This window comes from Stegostoma tigrinum, chromosome 15 (assembly GCF_030684315.1).
Source record: "Stegostoma tigrinum isolate sSteTig4 chromosome 15, sSteTig4.hap1, whole genome shotgun sequence".
Taxonomy (NCBI): Eukaryota; Metazoa; Chordata; class Chondrichthyes; order Orectolobiformes; family Stegostomatidae; genus Stegostoma; species Stegostoma tigrinum.
This window is the reverse complement of record NC_081368.1, coordinates 14,600,585-14,623,012: the sequence shown is the minus strand read 5'-3', so window position 1 is coordinate 14,623,012 and position 22,428 is coordinate 14,600,585. Positions and strand designations below refer to the sequence as shown.

General features: G+C 44.8%; 1 protein-coding gene across 10 annotated transcripts in view; it reads left to right on the top strand.

The window, feature by feature from the left end:
- mtmr1b (myotubularin related protein 1b) overlaps positions 1-22,428 on the top strand; it is a 96,477-nt gene that overhangs the window by 42,116 nt on the left and 31,933 nt on the right. For all 10 annotated transcript variants that reach the window (XM_059651339.1, XM_059651338.1, XM_059651345.1 and 7 more), the window contains 7 exons: positions 4,564-4,665; positions 9,648-9,731; positions 11,106-11,255; positions 13,224-13,412; positions 14,878-15,063; positions 19,152-19,358; positions 21,189-21,281. In XM_059651339.1, the coding sequence (XP_059507322.1) occupies positions 4,564-4,665; positions 9,648-9,731; positions 11,106-11,255; positions 13,224-13,412; positions 14,878-15,063; positions 19,152-19,358; positions 21,189-21,281 (1,011 nt within the window). The remainder of the gene's footprint in view (positions 1-4,563; positions 4,666-9,647; positions 9,732-11,105; positions 11,256-13,223; positions 13,413-14,877; positions 15,064-19,151; positions 19,359-21,188; positions 21,282-22,428) is intronic.

Below are 22,428 nucleotides of genomic sequence, written 5' to 3'. Positions count from 1 at the left end.
CCCTCTGTCTTCTTTCAGCAAGCCAATTTCCGATCCAAACTGCTATATCTCCCACAATTCCATTCCTCCGCATTTTGTACAATGGCCTATTGTGGGGAACCTTATCGAACGCCTTGCTGAAATCCATATACACCACATCAACCGGTTTACTCTCATCTACCTGTTTGGTCACCTTCTCAAAGAACTCAATAAGGTTTGTGAGGCACGACCTTCCCTTCACAAAACCGTGCTGACTATCCTTAATCAACTTATTCTTTTCTAGATGATTATAAATCCTATCCCTTATAACCTTTTCCAACACTTTACCAACGACTGAGGTAAGATTCACTGGTCTATAATTACCAGGGTTGTCTCTACCCCCCTTCTTGAACAGGGGAACCACATTTGCTATCCTCCAGTCGTCTGGCACTACTCCTGTAGACAATGACGAGTTAAAGATCAATGCCAAAGGCTCGGCAATCTCCTCCCTGGCTTCCCAGAGGATCCGAGGATAAATCCCATCCAGCCCAGGGGACTTATCTATCTTCACCTTCTGAAGGATTTCTAATACCTCTTCCTTGTGAACCTCAATCCCACCTAGTCTAGTAGCCTGTATCTCAGTATTCTCCTCGACAACATTGTCGTTTTCTAGAGTGAATACTGTCGAAAAATATTCATTTAGTGCTTCCCCTATCTCCTCTGACTCCACACACAATTTCCCACTACTATCCTTGATTGGACCTAATCTTACTTTTGTCATTCTTTTATTCCTTAAATACCTATAGAAAGACTGAGGGTTTACCCTGATCCTATCCGCCAACACCTTCTCATGTCTCCTCCTGGCTCTTCTGAGCTCTCTCTTTAGGTCTTTCCTGGCTACCTCATAGCCGTCAAGTGCCCTAACTGAGCCTTCACATCTCATCCTAACATAACCCTTCTTCTTCCTCTTGTCCAGAGATTCCACCTCCTTCATAAACCACGGCTCCCGCACTCTACAGCTTCCTCCCTGCCTGACAGGTACATATTTATCTAGGACACACAGGAGCTTTTCCTTGAATAAGCTCCACATTTCTAATGTGCCCATCCCCTGCAGTTTCCTTCCTCATCCTATGCTCCCTAAATCTTGCCTAATCTCATCGTAATTGCCTTTCCCCCAGCTTATAACTCTTGCCCAGTGGTATACACCGATCTCTTTCCATCACTAAAGTAAACATAACAGAATTGTGATCGCTATCGCCAAAGTGATATCTCCAAAGTAATATCACCAAAGTGATCATGGTTTTGGAAGGTGCTGCCTAAGGATCTTTAGTAAATTTCTGCAGTGAGTCTTGTAGATAGTACACACTGCTGCATCTGAGTGTAGGTGGTGGAGGGAGTGGATGCTTGTGGATATAGTGCCAATCAATTGGGCTGCTTTGTCAAAGAACAAAGAACAAAGAAAATTACAGCACAGGAACAGGCCCTTCGGCCCCCCAAGCCTGCACCGATCGAGATCCTCTGTCTAAACCTGTCATCTATTTTCTAAGGGTCTGTATCCCTTTGCTCCCTGCCCATCCATGTACCTGTCCAGATACATCTTAAAAGACGCTAACGTGTCTGCATCTACCACCTCCGCTGGCAATGCGTTCCAGGCACCCCCACTCTCTGTGTAAAGAACTTTCCACGCATGTCTCCCATAAACTTTCTTCCTCTCACTTTGAACTCATGACCCCTAGTAATTGAGTCCCCGACTCTGGGGGAAAAAGTTTCTTGCTATCCACCCTGTCTATACCCCTCATGATTTTGTAGACCTCAATCAGGTCCCCCCCTTCAATTTCTGTCTTTCTGATGAAAATAATCTTAATCTACTCAACCTCTCTTCATTGCTAGTGCCCTCCATGCCAGGCAACATCTTGATGAACTTCCTCTGCACCCTCTCCAAAGCATCCACGTCCTTTTGGTAATGTGGCGACCAGAACTGTACACAGTACTCTAAATGTGGCCGAACCAAAGTCTTATACAACTGTAACATGACCTGCCAACTCTTGTACTCAATACCCCGTCCGATGAAGGAAAGCATGCCATATGCCTTCTTGACCACCCTATTGACCTATGTTGCCACCTTCAGGGAACAATGGACCTGAACACCCAGATCTCCCTGTTCATCAATTTTCCCTAGGACTTTTCCATTTACTGTATAGTTCGCCCTTGGATTTGATCTTTCAAAATGCATCACCTCGCATTTGTCCGGATTGAACTCCATCTGCCATTTATCTGCCCAACTCTCCAGTCTATCTGTATTCTGCTGTAATTTCTGACTTTCCCCTTCACTATCAGCTACTCCACCAATCTTAGTGTCATCAGCAAACTTGCTGATCAGACCACCTACACCTTCCTCCAGATCATTTAGATATATCTCAAACAACAGTGGTCCCAGCACAGATCCCTGTGGAACACCACTGTTTACAGGTCTCCAATTTGACAAACTCCCTTCTACTACTACCCTCTGTCTCCTGTTGCCCAGCCAGTTTTTTTAACCATCTAGCTAGTACACCCTGGACCCCATGTGACTTCACTTTCTCCATCAGCCTGCCATGGGGAACCTTATCAAATGCCTTACTGAAGTCCATGTGTATGACATCTACAGCCTTTCCCTCATCAATCAACTTTGTCACGTTCTCAAAGAATTCTATTAAGTTGGTAAGACATGACATTCCCTGCACAAAACCATGTTGCCTATCACTGATACGCCCATTTTCTTCCAAATGGGAATAGATCCTATCCCTCAGTATCTTCTCCAGTGGCTTCCACTGACGTCACGCTCACTGGTCGATAATTACCTGAATAATCCTTACTGCCCTCCTTAAACAAGGGGACAACATTAGCAAGTCTCCAGTCCTCTGGGACCTCACCTGTGTCTAAGGATGCTGCAAAGATATCTGTTAAGGCACTGGCTATTTCCTCTCTCTCTTCCCTCAGTAACCTGGGATAGATCCCATTCGGACCAGGGGACTTGTCCACCTTAATGTCTTTTAGGATACTCCTTCCTTATGTCAACTTGACCTAGAGTGAGCAAACATCTGTCCCTAACCTCAACATTTGTCATGTCCCTCTCCTTGGTGAATACCGATGCAAAGTACTCGTTAAGAATGTCACCCATTTTCTCTGACTCAGCGCATAACTTTCCTTCTTTGTCCTTAAGTGGGCCAATCCTTTCTCTAGTTACCCTCTTGCTCTTTATATATGAATAAAAGGCTTTGGGATTTTCCTTAACCATGTTTGCCAGCAATATCTCATGTCCTCTCTTAGCCCTCTTAATCCCTTGTTTCAGATTTGCTGTACATTCCCCATATTCTTCCAAAGCTTCGTCTGTCTTCAGTCGCCTAGACCTCATGTATGCTTCCTTTTTCCTCTTAGCTAGTCTCACAATTTCATGTGTCATCCATGGTTCCCTAATCTTGCATTTTCACAGGAACATGTCTCTCCTGCATGCTAATCAGCCTCTCCTTAAAAGCCTCCCACATATCAAATGTGGATTTGCCTTCAGTTACTAGCTGCTTGTCAGCCCTCGTCTGGTTATTGTCCAAACCTATTCCCCAGATCCTGCCGCATCTTGGTATAGTTGGCCTTCCCCCAGTTTAGAATTCTTCCTTTAGGACCACTCCCATCCTTGTCCATGAGTATTGTAAAACTTACAGAATTGTGGTCGCTATTTCCAAAGTAGCCCCCTACTGTAATATCAACCACCTGGCCGGGTTCATTCCCCCACACCAGGTCCAGTATGGCCCTTTCCCTAGTTGGACTACATACATACCCCAAGAATGTTGATAGGAGGGGATTCCTTGACAATTACACCATTGAATGTCGAGGGGTGATGGTTAGATTGTCTCTTGTTGCAGATGGTCACTACCTAGCGTTTATACGGTGTGAATGTTACTTGCTGCTTGTCAACCCCATAGTCTGGTTATTGTCCAAACCATCTCGCATTTGAACATGCACTGCTTTAGTATTTGAGGAGTCACCTTTGGTACTGAACATTGTGTAGTCATCGGTGAACATCCCCACTTCTGATCTTCATAAAATTCGTAGAATCCCTAGAGTGTGGAAGCAGGCCCTTTGGCCCAACAAGTCCACACTGACCCTCAGAGCATCCTGCTCAGGCCCATGGCCCTAACCTACACATCGCTGAACACTATGGGCAATTTAGTACGGCCAGTCCACCTAGCCTGCACATCTTTGGGAGGAAACCGGAGCACCCGGAGGAAACCCACACAGATTTGCGGAGAATGTGCAAACTCCACACGGACAGTCGCCTGAAGCTAGAATCGAACCCGGGTTCTGGTGCTGTGAGGCTGCAGTGCTAACCACTGAGCCACCGTGCCGCCCATCTTATGGTGAAAGGGAGGTCATTGACAAAGCAGCTGTAGTTTTACCTTCTCCATTTGGAGCAGTTTCCTTTTCTGCTTCTTCTGAGATTGTTCCTCGAATTCTCAGCTTAGAAATTTAGCGTTTCCTGATGCAGTCAAAGCTCAGAAGCTTCAAGTTTGTTGTTGCGCTTTTGGTTAAGACGTGATTAGAGTTGATGTTCTCCAACTGTGTTAACAGGATATGAGAAATTTGCGGTTTGCATACAAACAGGAAGAACATGGTAAACTTGAGATCTTCGAGAACCTGACACAGTACGCCTTTCCTGTCTCGAAGAACTTGGTAAGTGTGCTCAGCATTGTGTTGTGTTTGAACGGTTCAATCAGTGTCATGCTGATAGCTGTCTGATGAGCTGCTCAAGTGAGACTTTCTATAAAGTAAATTGCTGATTATAATTTGAATGCAAAGTTCTTTGTATTGTACAGTTGACAGTGTACTGGCAGAAGGTTGCAAGTCACAGCTGTGTCTTGTGCACTTGTTTGAAGGCTAGCTGCTGCGAACACCTTTACCTGCATCACTGTTACAGAGTTAATGTTGCTGTCAGTGCAGAAAGAGGCCTGCCTCTCAGCTGTTTGCGCCAACTCTGCAGAGAAATCCAGCTAGTAGATTGTTGGCTTTATCAACTTGTCCATTTCTGGGCTTCTTTTCTTCCGTCTCTACCCTCCCCTGGGCTCTAGCAACCATCCAGTGAGTGCCCATCATTTACTGAACACTGCCAGTAGGTTATTTGACCATGTGGGGCTTCACAGATCTTGCCTGAAATTGATGCATGTGTGGATTCTGCCAGGAAGTAGTGGATGCTTATCCAGAATACAAGCCTTCTCTAATTTCAACCAGCCGCACCACCCTTTCAATAATCTCCAGAAAATCTGGGCTGAGACTAGAGGCAATTCTGCTTTTTTGAATTTTCCAATTGAACATGAAACCTGCTGTCTGTTGTTCTGCCTACTTTATTTTTTCTAAATTGCAAAAATATACTTCATTTATAATTTATCTGTACTTGAATGTAAAGGTCCAAAACCAGTCTGGACAAACCTTGTAGAAAGTACAGCGGAATTTGTTTCTCATTACAGCTTCAATCAGTTGCAAGAACAAAACATATTTTCTAGTCATGAAGCAAAACTACTTACACTTTGTTAAGGCAGTGAGGGGTTCTAAACATTTAACAAGTGCTTGTTGTATTTGGCAGAAAGATCTTAAACTGTCTTTCCCCACTGTACCTTCCAGCAGCTGCCCCAAGCTTTAGTGATATAAACAGATTTTTGTTTATTGCAAAAAATATTTTTGCAAAAATAAATTCAACAATTGATTTTGTTGTTTCAGACGAGCATAAATTGCTATACATCAGATCAGACAGCAATCTGTTCAAGAGAATGCCCTTTTAATATGTGTCGACCATACAATGTGCTGTGTACAATCCTGCCTAAAATACTGTTATCAAGACAAACGCATTCGTTCATCGTACGATGTGGCTAGCTCTACCTTACCTTGGGGAAACAGCATTTTATTAATAGGGTAGAGATGTTGTCCAAATGAAATTCAGTGGTGTAATGGATAGCAAAGAAGGTTACCTCAGACTACAGTGGACCCTTGATCAGATGGGCTGTCAAGCTGAGGAGTGCCAAATGGAGTTTAACCTTCATAAATGTGAGGCGCTGCATTTTGGAAAGGCAAGTCAGGGTTGGACTTATGCACTTAATGGTAAGGTTCTGGGAAGTATTGCTGAACAAAGAGACTTTGGGGTGCAGGTTCATAGTTTGTTAAAAGTGGAATCAAGGTAGAATAGGATAGTGAGGAAGGCATCTGATATGCTTGTCTTTAATGGTCAGGGCATTGAGTATAGGGGTAGGAGGCCATGTTGTGGCTGTACAGGACATTGGTTAGGTCACTTTTTGGAATATTGTGTTCAGTTCTGGTCTCCTTGCTATCAGAAAGATGTTGGGAAACTTGAAAGGCTTCAGAAAAGATGTACAAGGATGTTGCCGAGGTTGGTGTTTGTGAGCTATAGGGAGAGGCTGATAGGCTGCAGCTGTTTTCTCTGGAGCATCAGAGGCTGAGGGATGACCTTTTATAGAGGTTTGTAAAATCACGAGGGGCATGGACAGGGCGATGAGTCAAGGATTTTTCCCCAGGGTTGGGGTGCCCAAAATGAGAGGGGCAAGATTTAAAAAGGGATCTAAGGAACAATTTTATCATGCAGAGAGTGGTGAGTGTATGTAATGACCTGCCAAAGGAGGTGATGGAGGCTGGTACAATTACAACATTTAAAAGGCATCCAGGTGGGTATATGAACAGGAAGGGTTTAGAGGGATATTGGCCAAATGCCGGCAAGTAGGACTAGATTAGTTTAGGATATCTGCTTGGATTGGTGGAGATGGATTGAAGGATTTGTTTCCATGGCTGTTTGATCCTAAGTTATCTGGGAGAAAATGACCAGGAGAATTTAGTTTTAAAGTATCAGTGATTATGAATCATTTCAAAGATTGTGTAAGCACCAGTTTACGTACAGTGAATTCTTGGGTCTGAATTGGCCAGATGGATTTCTGAGAATCTAGAAGGGCATTATTCCATTGTTTAGGGAGCTGTGGTGAGGGGACATGGACTGGGGATCAGGTGCTTACTAAGCTGCTGTGTTTTACTGAGTCGTATTTTGAGATCAGTGACACACTCAATAGCTGCTCAGTGCTTAACAGTGATGGAACATGTTGTTCTGCCGAACAATTTGTCACTGTCAATCACAGATAAAATGTTTATTTTTCATTCTGAGTGAAAGGCCGGAACTAGAAGACTTTCAGAAGCCTTGTGTCTCCCCAGTGCTCCCAACCTTAAATCTCAGCCAGTTGTAACACAGGCTTGAAGGGAGTTAGTGGGAGTACTAAAACCTGTCACTTAGCTTCACAGGAATGACCACCCGGTAAAATCACCTATTAGCAATCCGTAGTGCATTAGGCTGAGGGGTAACAGCTGCATTTTTCCCCTCAGAAGCTGAATTTAGTTCCAGGTTAAAGTAGGTTTTTGTATCTGTGTAAGTTAAATTCCAGCGAGGTCTGGCTGTGTGGAGGGAAAGTTGGCCGGAGAAAGCAAAAATGAATACAGGTTTGTGTCAATCAAGGCACGTGTTGCAAACACTCACTGCAACCTTAGCCACAGTATCATGTGTCTAAGACAACAGCAGCCCCACATGTGTGGTGGTCTGTTTACTGTTGTTGATATTTAAAGTTACCAGATTTTAGGCTTCCCCCCCGAGTGGAGGGCTCAATTACTAGGAGGCACAGGTTCAAGGTACGCGGGTTTGGGTGGGGAGGAGTTTAAAAAGGATGTGCGAGGCAGATTTTTCACATAAAGGGTGGTGAGTGCCTGGATCGCGATGCCAGAGGAGGGGGTGGAAGCAGGCACAAGAGCAGCATTCGAGAAGCACCTGGATGAATACATGAATAGTAAGGGAATGGAGAGATACCGATCCTGCATGTGAAGACAGTTTTAATATGGAAAGGCAAAATGTGTTGGCGCAGGCTTGGAGGGCTGAAGGGCCTGTTCCTGTGCTGTGTTGTCCTTTGTTCTTTTAATAATTTGACTTAATATTTTCTGAAAAGAGCAATATGTTGCTGAAATCTTTCATCGGGACATGTACACAAACCCTCAATGCCTTGGCAGATCAGAGTCAACTGGCCAAGCCCTGAGTGGACTGTTCTCCCATAATAAAAATTGTTGTGATCGTTGGAAAATTGGCATTCTTGCCATTTGTCCTGATGGATGCAAAATGAAAAGTTTCAATAACATTTTGGCAAGGTTCAAGCTCTTGTACTACCAAGCGATAGTCCTGTTGAAATAACCTGGGGCAGTTTTCTTAAAACATAATCATTTGCTGACCAAGTAACTGTTATCATCCTATTTCACAGTTCATCTCTGAAAGAAAAGCTTGCCAGTAGAAGTGGTTTATTAAAGAGGCTCTTACACAAGCCTTTCAGAAAACCGTGGCCAGTGATAACCAAATATTAACTAAGTGACTGTTGTATACTCAGTAGAAGGTGCTGGCTAGCCCACTTTTAGCCACAGCAACACAGTGTTAGCCTCACAAACAATTTTTTTTTGGAGATGTCTCCTTCCTCAATGCAGGCTGAAGCTGAATAGGCTGGGGCAATTTTCCCTGGACCATTGGAGCCTGACGGGTGACCATGTAGAGGTTTGTAAAAACATGAGGGACATGAGAAGGGTGAATAGCCAGGGTCTTTTTTCCAGGGTGGGGGAGTCCAAAACTAGAGGGCATAAGGTTTAAGGTGAGAGAGGAAATATTTAGAAGGGACCTGAAGGAAAACCTTTTCATGCCAAACGTGGTGCGTGTATGGAAAGAGCTGCCAGAGGAGGTGGTGGAGCCTGCTACAATTACAGCATTTAAAAAGCATCTAGATGGGTACATGAATAGGAAGTGTTTAGAGGGATATGGGCCAAATGCTGTCAGATGGGACTAGATTGGTTTAAGGTATCTTGGTCAGCATGGATGAGTTGGACCGAAGGGTCTGTTTCAATGCTGCATGACTCTGACTCTAGGTAACTGTAATATACATGTGTATTTATTTTACACAGATTGACCACTGTTCCTTGTGAAACTTTGCAGTCTCTCTATATGACTGCAGTTTGTGAATTCTGGCATGAATTTATCAGGCCTGTGATTTCTTGGTGCGGTTTCTGTTTTGGTGCAGCTGTTGCAACTGACTCAGAATATCCACACCCAGAACCATCTCTCTTCTCTCAGTGCTTTTCATTAGAGTTAAAGTTGGAACATTGCTTGTTCTCTTTCCAGGCTCCTCATTGGGTTGCTTCCTGCTGCTGGTGCCGATGTGTTGAGCTGCCAATGATGACCTCTCCCCTCTCTGACCCTTATTAATGGTACCTGTGTAGCATTCCCCATCGCTACGTTCATTTTAGCAGACAACCCACATACAGTAACTAAGCAAGTAAAACGTGCACTCTACAATCAAAGTATATTCTCACACCCTTTTTTCTTTTTGTCATCGTATTAGCTAACACACAGAGTTTAACATTCAGCTGCTGACACAGTGCAAATTATCAGACAGGACTGCAGACATCACTCGCTCAGCATCATTGACAATTGCTTCTTATTTGCTGGTTAGAAACACACCAGGAACATTTGGATTCCGTCTTAGCCACATCTCGCTAACGTGCTAGACAATGTGCTGCTTGATGTCAGGTACAGTGTGTCCAGCCATAACCTGCTGTGTTGCTATTTTCTTTCTCCTGTCTAGCCACTGTTTGCGGTGAAGTATAAGGAGAACTATCCAGTTCAAGGCTGGAAGGTATACGACGCAGTGGCAGAATATAAAAGACAGGTGGGCCATCAACGTCCCTCTAACCCAGAGCATATTCCATGTGTCGTCCCTCCTTCGATATGGGGCATATTATTTAAATGTGGGCCACCTTTTTGGTACAAATTCTACACAGTTTAGCCACATTGTGAGGTGTAGACTGGGGCCGTCAGTCTTGTACCTCTTCTGTTCTCGGCATGTGGGCAGCACTGGCAAGGATTGTGTATTGTGCGCCCTTAGTTACCTTGGGACACGATCTTACATTAAAGGTGTTACATAGATGCATCCTTGTTGGCCTTGGAAAGCCACGACAAGTGGAGGAGCTTGCTCGGCCAGTCTAGAGGACTGTAAGAGTTAGCACCATTGAATGGGACTGGAGTCACGTGCAATTCAGACCGGTTATGGTTGATGGGACCGTTCCCTGAAATGCATTAGTGAAGCAGTTGTGTTTCTCTTCACGACAAAGTAGGAGTCATCCTGATTGGCCCTGTGCCAGAGAAAAACACAGTTTACCAGCTGGTCTTGTGGCTCAGCGGTAAGGTCGCTACCTCTGGACTAGCAGCTCCAGGTCCAATTCCCCCCTCCAGACCTAATGGCCGTGGAAGGTTTGTTATAAAAGCAGGCAAACAATTTGGTTGTCAGCCCTAACCCTAACCCTATCGCAGACGGTAAGAGCAGGAAAGTTTCCTGTTCATCAGAGCCGTGTGGGAGCTGCAGCATCACAGACTCTCCACATGAAACATAGAAACCTTGAACATAGGAGCAGGAGTAGGCCATTTGGCTGTTTGAGCGTTCTCAGTCATTCCATATGAACATGGCTGAGTCCCCTGTTCTCCATTTCTCCCATATCCCTTGATTTCTTTAGCCCTATAAACTATATCTGTCTCACTGTTGGAAAACATTCAGTGTTTTGGCCACTGTCTGGGTGAAGACATTTCTCCTCATCTCAGACCTAAACGGCCAACCCATTATTGTTAGACTGTGACGTCTGGTTGTGGATACCCCAGTCATTCCTCTGTTTCTGTGAGATCCTCCCTCATTCTTCTGGATTCCAGTGAATATTACGGAATCATAACTGATCCAGTCTGTCCTCATATGGCAAGAAGGTTCCTTTAACAGTTTTTGCCATGAGTAAGTGTCTGGGGGGATGACCGCACACAATTTATAAGATTTATTTCAATCGTACCAAATATTAAGGTGAGAAACTCGTCACTAAAACTTCTTTCAATGTCCGGATATGTTAGCCTGAGAAGCAGACCTCCCCTTCCCCGCACTCCCCTCCACCTTGGAAATGCTGGAAGTACTCAACAAGTCAGCTTTGGAGAGAAGCGGAATTGATGTTTCAGTAACCTTTTCTTTCTCTTATTCTTCTGCACCCTCTCCTTCTGGTCTATCCAGGGATTACCAAATGAAAGTTGGGTCATCAGTAAAATCAACAGCAACTATGAACTCTGCGATACTTACCCTTCAGTTGTGGTGGTACCATCTAGTGTCAAAGATGATGACCTTTGTAAAGTGGCAGCATTTCGATCGCGTGGACGAATCCCAGTGAGTTCCTTTTAAAATAAAAAGTTTGTTGCATTGTTTGAGTCTCTGTGGCGTTGCTGCGTTCAGCTGTCCAACAGAAACACCTCCTTATTTTGAGTCTCTCTGCAAGAGACCCCGCACTGAAACAGCTGCTGTGTAATCCCTGTGCGAAAGGCAGTACCACAGGGCTGTAGGCAGCTCAGGTTCTGGTCAGTGCTTTTGTTAAAGAAGAGCTGCATATTTTCCTCCATTTCTCTAAATTACAAACTATTTCTTACTCTTTTTGATTTAAAAAATCTGTAGTTACCTTAAAAAAATTAGCATTAACTAAACATTACTATATGTACACGTTGTGGCTACCTCTACGTTGGGGAAGCCACGCGGAGGCTTGGGGACCGCTTTGCAGAACACCTACGCTCAGTTCGCACTAAACAACTGCACCTCCCAGTCACGAACCATTTCAACTCATCCTTCCATTCATTAGACGACATGTCCATCCTGGGCCTCCTGCAGTGCCACAACGATGCCACCCGAAGGTTGCAGGAACAGCAACTCATATTCCGCTTGGGAACCCTGCAGCCCAATGGTATCAATGTGGATTTCACAAGTTTCAAAATCTCCCCTCCCCCCTACTGCATCCCTAAACCAGCCCAGCTCATCCCCGCCTCCCTAACCTGTTCTTCCTCTCACCTATCCCCTCCTCCCACCTCAAGCCACACCCTCATTTCCTACCTACTAACCTCATCCCGCCCCCTTGACCTGTCCGTCCTCCTCAGACTGACCTATCCCCTCCCTACCTCCCCACCTACACTCACCTCTACTGGCTCTATCCCCACCTCTTTAACTTTTCTGCCTCCTCTAATCCTATCTTCTCCTCCATCCACCTTTGATCTGCCTCCCCCTGTCTCCCTATTTATTTCAGAACCCTCTTCCCCCTCCCCCATTTCTGATGAAGGGTCTAGGCCTGAAATGTCAGCTTTTTGTTCCTGAGATGCTGCTTGGCCTGCTGTGTTCATCCAGCTCTACACCTTGTTATCTCGGATTCTCCAGCATCTGCAGTTCCTACTATCTCTGATCACTATAAGTTCGTAGGGTTGGAGTATTAGCTCGATAGTCAGTTGTAATGGAAATGCTGAAAGAGGGTGTTAACAAAGCACTTAGAAAGGCAACATGTACAAGTATGAGTGAACATAGCCACCCGTACTTGAACACACACAAGCACACGTTATCTATTGCAGGAATACACGCTGAACACATACAGACACATGCTACTGCAGGAACATGGACAAACGTACATACACAGTCACCATCCCCGTTAGATAGGCAGTTACATGAATAAAATGTTTAGGAGAAATAAAAGGAATGTGCTAGTTATAAATAGGCAGCTGTTTGTTGACTGTCATAATCACAACAATTTATAGAAAACAGCAGTGTTATTCAGAGTCTTGTTTACGAGTTGAGCTGTGCCAACATTTTGTTGGCAGCTGAGTAAAGCCTTAAGAGTCTGCAACCGAGGCAAAGATTATCTGGAAGATGCATGTGATTACAATTTAATGTATTGCTCTTGAAATTGTAACTACTCCATTGTGTTTTTAATCGGTTTTTGTCCTTCTTGCCTTGTCTTTTGAGTGAGTCTTCTTCTCTCCGCTCTGAGAGAGAGGGAAGTAAAACTTAGCTCGGAACTCAAATCCTCCCAAGAAATCATGACTCCTGCATATCGACATTGCACCTCCTGTGCCTCGGTCCTCTTCTGTTTCACTTTAAGCCTGCTCTGCCCCGTTGCACTCAATGATCCTAACACCCGTCTGCATTCACCCAGTTCGATTCCAGCCCCAGTCCCGCTGACCCCTGGAATGGGCTTGTGGGACTGAGTGACTTTACCGTTGTCCCTGGGGAGCCCACGTCTCCTCAATGATTACATTTCAAATGCTGTACCCTAACACACTGAACCTTGCTGTACCCAAAGACTCTGTCTACCTCCTCCTTCAGGTTTTGTCTTGGATCCACCCGGAAAGCCAAGCGACGATTACTCGATGCAGCCAGCCATTGGTGGGGCCAAATGACAAACGGTGTAAGGAGGATGAGAAATATTTACAAACCATCATGGACGCCAATGCCCAGAGTCACAAGTTAATCATCTTCGATGCTCGGCAAAGTAGTGTGGCAGACGCCAGTAAGGTGCTTGTCACATTTACCATCTTTCAGCTTGTAGCGTTAAAGTGCGCGGCATTGGGAGCGCTATTCTGAAGTGGAGAGGGCACTGGTTGGAAAGGAGTAATTGAGTCTTTATCCAAGTGGCAACCAGGGATTTGTGGGATACCTCAGGAATCTGTGTTTGTACCCCAGCTGTTCACAATGTATGTTAATGATTTACGTGAGGGAACTAAATATCTCCAAGTTTGCAGATGACATAAAGCTGGGAGGGAGGGTGTGCTGTGAGGAGAATGCAGAGATGCTTCAGTGTGGTTTGGACACATGGAATAAGTTAGCAAACGCGATGGCAGATGTGGATAACTGTGAGGCTATCCACTTTGGTAGGAAGAACAGAAAGGTAGATTTTTACCCGAGTGACGTAGATTGGGAAAGGGGCGTGTAGGTGGGGGGCTGCTGCATGTGCTGTGGTCTCTGAAAGTAAAAATACAGATGCAGTAGGCTGTGAAGAGGGCAAATAGCATGTTGGTCTCAGGGTTGTAATGCTGCAATTGTTCGGGGCCCTGGTGAGACCACACTTGGAATATCGTGTGTGTTTTTGGTCTCCTTCTCTGAAGAAGGATGTTCTGGCTTTGGAGGGAGTGCAGTGAACCAGACTGGCTCATGGGAAAGCTGAATGATGAGGAGGGACTGGATCCTTTAGGACTATATTCACTGGAGTTTAGAAGAATGACAGGGGTGGGGTGCAAGTGCTGTCATATAAAACTATAACATTCTAACAGTAGGAGACAAGGTAAACATACGAAGGATGCTGCTGTTCATTTGGGAGTCTAGAACCAGGAGTTACAGTCTAAGGATACAGGGTAGACTATTTAAGACTGAGATAATGAGACATTTCTTCATCCTGAGAACAGTCAGTCTGTGGAATTCTCTGTCATAGAAAGTGGTTGGGACCAATACATTGAACGATTTCACGAAGAGTTTAGATATAGATCTTAGAGCTAAAGGGATCAAAGGATATGGGGTGAAAGTGGGAAAAGGGGTCTAAGTTGGATGATCAGCCGTGATCATACTGAATGGCGGAGCAGGTTTGAAGGGCTGAATGGCCTACTCCAGCTCCTGTTTTCTCTGTTTCTATGGAAGTCATGTTATGAGGCAATAAAAGTGGCTGTAAATAGACTGTTTTCAAAAAATAATGTGGTTGCAAACTTGGAAATCTCTAACCCTCTGCAGCTAATTCAGACGTTGAGAAAGAGAATTATCTATGATGCCCTCAGCCAGTTTGAGAATTGAATCTGTAGCGTTGGTGTCATTCTGCGTTCTGAACCAACTGACTGAGTTAAACCAATTTTGTAGGGCAATTAACTGAAGTAGAGTTTCACCTCTTTGTAATATTCATGCTGTACGCTTAGCTGCTGTGGTCACGCATTGAGTCTTGTCTTTATGTTTTTTCTGTTCCAGTGATTTTTGCATAATTGTCACTATCTTACAGGCAAAAGGTGGAGGCTATGAGAGTGAATCTGCCTATTCAAACGCTGAGCTGATATTCTTGGAAATCCATAACATCCATGTCATGAGGGAGTCCCTCAGGAAACTGAAGGATGTCGTTTACCCTGTGATAGATGAGGCCAAGTGGCTGTCAAATATCGATTCAACTCATTGGTTGGAATATATAAGGGTAAGACACCTATTGTGCAGTATTTAATTATTACTATTGAATGTAACTGGTCTCCTTGAACCTAAAAAAATTAAATCAACCCAATCTGTGCAGCCTTTGCATCGTCAATTGTGGTGCTTAATTATAGGAACACTGTTGGAAACTGAAACCTGGATGAAGTAATGACTATGGTTAAAGTCGGAGAACTGTGCGTGCTCAGTTTGTAATCCCTTTATCCCTTCCTCCCCTATTTCCTTCTGTCTCAGGACTTTACTCATGTGTCTGTCAATCATATTGGGGATGGTTGTGACTGGGCTAGTCTCTTACTGCAGTATTAGAGTGGAGGATGATCACCAGGTGCCTTAATAAACTCAGAAATTGCTCCTGATGACTGTCTAGCTATCTCACCAACCTCCCTTGTCACCTGCTGCACTCCTATCCTATCGTGAAATACCAGGTTCAATCTCAGTGCTGTAGCTTAGTGTTCACTTGGTAGAAACCTGGGGTGCCCTGATTTGTGTGGATCGGGTAGAAAGCGGACAATTTCTAGACCAGAAACTGAACTGGTCTAACTACATAAACACAGCGGCTACAAGAGCAGGTCAGAGGCTAGGAATACTGAAACAAGTACCTCCTGATTCCCCAAAACCTGTTCACCATCTACAAGACACAAGTCAGGAGTGTGATGGAATGCTCCCCGCTTGCCTGGATGGGTGCAGTTCCAACTACACTCAAGAAGCTTAGCACTGTCCAGGACAAAGCAGCCCACTTGATTGGCCCCACATTGTCAAGCATCCACCACCGATGCTCAGTAGCAGCAGTGTGTACTATCCACAAGATGCCCTGCAGAAATTCACCAAAGATCCTCGGACAGCACCTTCCAAACCCATGACCATTTCCGTCTAGCAGGACAAGGGCAGCAGACATTTGGGAGCACCACCACCTCCAAATTCCCCTCCAAGCCTCTCACCATCCTGTCTTGGAAATATATTGCTATTCCTGCACTATTGCTGAGTCAAAATCCTGGAATTCCCTCCCCAACAGTATCCCCTCCCTAATAAGAACATGTAGGTCAACTTATAGCACATGGACTGCAGGAGTTCAAGAAGGCAGCTCAGCACCACCTTCTCAAAGGGTAGCAATGGATGGGCAATAAATGTTGACCATCCAGAATGCCCGTGTTCAATGAGTGAATAAAACAACAAGTTGTCTCTGATTTTCATAGATTGATAACGATTCTTAGCGAATGGAGATGGTGGTCAGAGGAAAGTCTAATCTTCAATGAAGGCATTTTTTTCTCTTTCTGAGAGTCATGAGCTGTGCTCGGGCAGAACTTTCAAATTCAATAGGAGCATAAAGCAGATAGAGTCATAGAGCTGCACAACACAGAGACAGACCCTTCGGTCCAACTCGTCCATGCCGACTAGATGTCTTAAATTAATCTAGTTCCATCTACCAGTGTTGGCCCAAATCCCCCTCAATTCTTCCTATTCATGCACCCATCCAGATGCCTTTTAAATGTTATAATTGTACCAGCCTTCATCACTTCCTTGTCAGCTTGCTCCATACTGAAAGTGCTCCCTTCTTTGTATTGAAACCCTGAACAGTGCCGTAAAGCCTTGTTTGCCCAGCTGCTGGAGGGATACAGCTTTAGGCGGTATCTGTGCTGGAGAATATAGAACAAAAAAGTGTATCCTTCATGAGGTGAGAAGGAGGTGATGACTCCGCACTCAGACTGGCTGACACCGTCTGAAATGCAACTAATCGAAGAGAAACCAAGTTTCTGGTAATTGGATCCTGAGTTTGAATTGTGATCTTTAACTCCCACGTTTTTATCTGACTGAGAGAGCTTTACAACAGTAATTTAGTGCATTTGAGTTATCCTGAAATGGCACTTGAGTTTCGGGAGAGATCTTAGACCTTGACTTCTCTCATTGGGGAAAATGTTAGAATCTATTATCAAGGATATAATAGCAGAATATTTAGGAAATTAATATAATTAAGCAGAGTCAGCATGGCCTCGTGAAGGGGAAATCATGATGGCCAAATTGACTACGATTCTTTTGAAAAGGTAACAAGCACGATAGATAAGGGGCAACCTGTCAGTGTAAAATATTTGCTTTTCCCTAAGGTGTTTGTTGAGGTACCAAGCATATGGCTATGTAAATAAGATGAGAGACCATGGTGTTGGAGGTATATTAACATGGATAGAGGATTGGCTGACTGAGAGAAGACAGAAAGATGAGATATGGGGGCATTTTCAGGATGGCAGTCTGTAACTGGGTGTCATCGCTACTTTCTCTTCACCATCTCTTGGCTTTCTTCACTGGAGTGACCTTCCTTCCTGTGAGGAGATGTGGTTGTGTGTGCACAGTCAGTGCTGTCACTGTGCCGTGCTGTTCTCCAGTTGCTTTGGCATGCCCAACATTTGGAGTCGTAGGCCTGGAATTTCATCACCAAAGCGGGCAGCCGGTGTTGTGAAAATTCCTGGCTTTCAATACCTGCCTCGTGATAAATTGCACACATGGTCAAGATCTGCATTGTTTTTTTGTGCGGTAGGAAAGTGTGTGAAGGTAGCCACGGGGATTATCGAGAATTAAGGCAGGCCATTGAAAATGCCTCCTTGGTCTTGTTGGAATTCATCTCAGTTATAATAGAAAGTGTAGGGTGCTGTGGCCGTACCCATGTCCAAACCACGCTGCCCCCACTGCTGGGTTACATCCTCGTCATTGTCCCTTGTACCCATTATGCCAAGCTATTTCATGTCTATTGAAGCACAAAGCACTGGAGAGAAGCAATGGATTGTAGAGGGATTATAGAATGTGTAAAAGAAAGACTAAAAAAAATTCATTCATTACTAAATAAAAACCAAAAGAACTGTGGATGCTGTAAATCAGGCACAAAAACAGAAGGTGCTGGAAAAGCTCAGCAGGTCTGGCAGCATCTGTGAAGGAAGGAAACAGAGTTAACGTTTCAAGTCCAGTGACCCTTCCTCAGAACTGTCAGAACTTTCTCAGTTCTGAAGAAAGGGCACTGGACCCGAGACGTTAACTCTGATTTTTGTTTTTCTCCACAGATGCTGCCAGACCTGCTGAGCTTTTCCAGCAACTTCTGTTTTTGTGCCTGATTTACAGCGTCCGAAGCTCTGTAGGTTTTAGACAGGATAGAGTTGGTGGGCAAGTGTTGTTGTCATTCAGTCATTAATTTTCCAATATGTTTAAAAAATTCTTTTGCTGCAGGCCAAATATAATTGAACCAGCCAGATGTTTTAAAGGCAAAAATAGAAAAAAAATTAAACTGCAACTACTAGAAATCTCGTAATCCTAGTCCAGCAAACATTGTGCAATGTACAATACAGATGTGAGAGCCAGAGCTGTCAATTGAGTTCATTTTCGCAGGGGCTCAGGTGTTTCTACAGACAGATGGATTTCTGGCTTCTCAACCAAGACTCCTCGTGTATTCTTGGTAGCCTCAATTGACAAAAGAGTCTGGAAAAGAACCTTATTTCCTGACAATTAAAGATTAAACACTTCCTTGTCAGCCCCGTACATTTTCTACAAACAACAAAAATCACTTTAATTTTCTTCCTTGCCCCACTTAAGGTTAATCTCATAACACTGAGAGCAGGTACTTACAGAGCTTGACCGCTTTATTTACTTATAAACCGCATACTATAGGCTAATGCTTTAAGGGAGTGTTGCATTGTCAAAGGTTGTGTCTTCGATGGGAAATTAAACTCAGATCCATTTGCCTCTTTGAGTAGACACAGGTATCTCTAATACTGTTGGAGTAAGGACCTGGACTTCTCCTGGTCTCTCCCCGCTGTCCCTCCCTCAGTCAGTGCCACCGAAAACATAGCTCGACTAGTCATCCCAATAAGTGCAGTCTTTGATTCTCTGCTGTGTATAAATGTTTCTCTGTTTGCTTGTGTAACTGACGTAATTGCATTTCAAATGGAATTCACTAGTTCTAAATCACACTGAGGCCCCTTGAGGACGTTGTTGATTGTGGAAGAAATACAACATCTTGATTCAGTTTATGCTGATTTCTCCTCTGCTGTGAACTCCTTCTGTAGCTCATTCTGTTGGCCGTCCTGTGTTCCTTTCCAGATCCTTTTAGCTGGAGCCGTTCGGATAGCAGACAAGGTTGAATCAGCAAAAACCTCAGTTGTGGTCCACTGCAGTGATGGCTGGGACCGGACTTCTCAGCTAACGTCCCTAACCATGCTGATCCTGGACAGCTACTATCGAACGATTAAGGGATTTGAAGTGCTGATCGAAAAGGAGTGGCTAAGTTTTGGACACAGATTTGCAGTCGTAAGTAAAGAGGGGGCGTAGTGGAGTTGAGTGAGAAAATCTGAATATTTCACTTTCTTACATCAGTTCAAATGTGAGAGTTTTGTCAACCCAGAATTGGATTTAAGTCCCACCTAAGATACTGGAGCAAATAATGGAGGCTGACGCTGCCCTGCAAAACTGATCACTCTCGATCATCTGTAAAGTGATGAAAGGTGTCCTCAAGCAGCACCTACTCAGTGACGCCCAGTTTGTGTTCTGCCAGGGCCACTCGGCCCCTGATCTCATTATAGCCTAGGGTCAAAGACGGACAAAAAAGCTGAATTCCAGAAGTGAGCATGACAGCCCTCAACATTATAGCTGCGTTCAGCCGGGTGTGGCATCAAGCAGCCCTAGAGAAATTGGAGTCAGTGGGAATCTGAGGAAAGCTTCCTGCTAGTGGGTGTCATACCTGGCACATGACATGGTTGTGGTTGTTGGGGGTCAGTTATCTCTGCTGCAGGCCATCTCTGCACGAGTTCCTCAAGGTAGTGTCCTCAGCCCAACCATCTTGTCCTGCCCTTCCCTCCATCATAAGGTCAGAAGTGCATGTGTTTGCTGATAATTTCACAGTGTTCGGCACCATTCACGACTCCTCAGACACTGAAGCAGTCCATGTCCAAATGCAAAAAAAACCTGGATAGTATCCAGGCTTGTGCTGACAAGTGACAAGTAACATTCGCACTTGCACAAATGCCAGGCGGTGAGTGCGATAAGAGAGAATCTAACCATCGCATCATGAGAGTCGATGACACTGCTGTCACTGAGTTCCACACTGTCAACATCCTGAGCAGAAACTCACCTGGACTCATCACATAAACACAGTGGCTACAAGAGCTGGTCAGAAGCTGGGAATACTGCGGCAAATAATTCAGCTCCTGACCCCGCAAGGTCCATGCACCATCTAGAAGGCACAAGTCAGGAGTGTGATGGAATGCTCCCCACTTGCCTGGATGGGTGCAGCTCCATCAATACTGAGGAGGCCTGATACCACCCAGGACAAAGCAGCCTGTTTGATTGGCACTACTTCCACAAACAACCACTCTCCAACTCGGGATACACTGCTGCTACTATCTACAAGATGCCCTGCAGAAATTCAGCAAAGATCCTCAGACAGCACCTTCCAAACACATGACCATTTCCATCTCAAAGGACAAGGGCAACAGACAATGGGAACACGACTGCCTGTAAGTTCCCCACCATCCTGACTTGAAAATATATCGCCGTTCCTTCACTGTTGCTGGGTCAAATTTCATGAGCTCCCATGGGTCAAGAAAACAGCTCATCACCATTTTCACACGGGCAACTGGGGCCAGGCAATAAATACTGGCCAGTCAATGACACCACCCCCCCTCCCCCCCACCCCCACCCCCGATCCCATGGGTGAGGGATTTTTGAAATAACATAAGTGTTGGGTGACACATTGAATTGCAGCCTGTTTGGGTCCTCAGGTGGATGTAAAAGCTCCCGTAGCAGTATGAAGAGGAGCTGCACAGATGGCACAAGTGTCCTAAGCAATATTTATCCCTCAGTTAGCATCAGGAAAACGGGCTATGTGGTCATTTCAGGGAAAACAAATTACCACCGTTGCTGGAAATCAAAAATAAACTTAGAAAGCGCTTGAGAAACCCAACAGATCTGGCATACCTGCTCATTTATTAAACTCCTTTCTGTCTGAATTTTTTATGCTGGACGGTTGTTTCTTTAATTGCAATGGTGACTAGACCTTTCCTGAAGTATTGTAAGGTGCTTTGGGTCATCCTGCGTTGTGTAGAGTGCTGGGTAACGGCTATTCTTTCTCTCTTGTCCCAGAGAGTAGGACACGGTGACGAGAACCATGCTGATGCTGATCGATCGCCCATCTTCCTTCAGTTCATTGACTGTGTGTGGCAGATGACAAAGCAGGTAGGAACCTTCTTCAAACACGTGCATCGAATAAACTTGCAGAGGAAGTGGTGGAAATGTTTAGAAGACATTTCGATAAGTTCATGGAGGGATATCGGCTAAGCAGCAGGCAGGTGGGGCTGGTTTAGTTTGGGATTATGGCTGACATGGACTGGTTGGACTGAAGGGCCTGTTTCTGAGTTGGATGACTCAAAGTGCAGCACTTGGTTTGACAGTGCTGAGGTCATACGTCTCTCTCATGACTGGCAGTTCCCTCTGCCTTGTTTACTATATCACAACAGTGTGCAATAGAAGTACTCTAAAGTGCTTCAGGATGACCTGACGTAGTTAAAGGTGATATATCAAGTGTAAATCTTACTTTCTAACCTGACAGACATTAACAGCCCAGCTATTATCGGTCCATTGTGAGGATCAAAGATGAGGTGTGTTGATTATTTTCGGTGGCACTGTTTCTCTGAGTCTGGGATGCCATGATCTGTGGGATTTGGACCTCTCTGTTTTTGAAGGTGATTAGAGGAATGGGAAATGTCTACCCGTGTTCCTTGTGTGCCGTGCTTTGTTTTGTGTGTGCCTTTTTTTGTTTTGGACTTTTGCCACATGTGCATTTACTGAGGCCTCCTGGAGTGGATTCATAAGTCAGGCCACAGGAGGTGCCCTGATCAGCGGTGCTGTGCATTGAAGCTATCGTTGTCAGAGCTGCTTCTCACCAAGAAGTCTGACTGTTTGTTCGTTTGTTTTTCTCATGACCTGCTATCGAAGGAAAAGAAAATGAGTCTATTTTGCATTCATCGTGTTCTCATTCCATGACCTTCTCTCTTAGAATGGAATCATAGAATCCCTACAGTGTGGAAGGAGGCCATTCAACCCATTGTATCTGCACCGACCCTCCAAAGAGCATCCCACTCATACCCAGCCCCTGCACCCCATCCCTGTAACTCCACATTTCTCATGACTAATCCATCTAGCCTATATGCCCCTCGACACTGGGCAATTTACCATGACCAATCCACCTAACAACACACTTTTGTACTGTGGAAGGAGTGAGTTCTGCCTTTCCCACCCCCATGGTAGATTTGGTGATGGGGGAGTGGGTGGGTATTTATTAAGGCAGGAGGATGGTCGCAGGCAGGGGTCCTTCACACAAGGC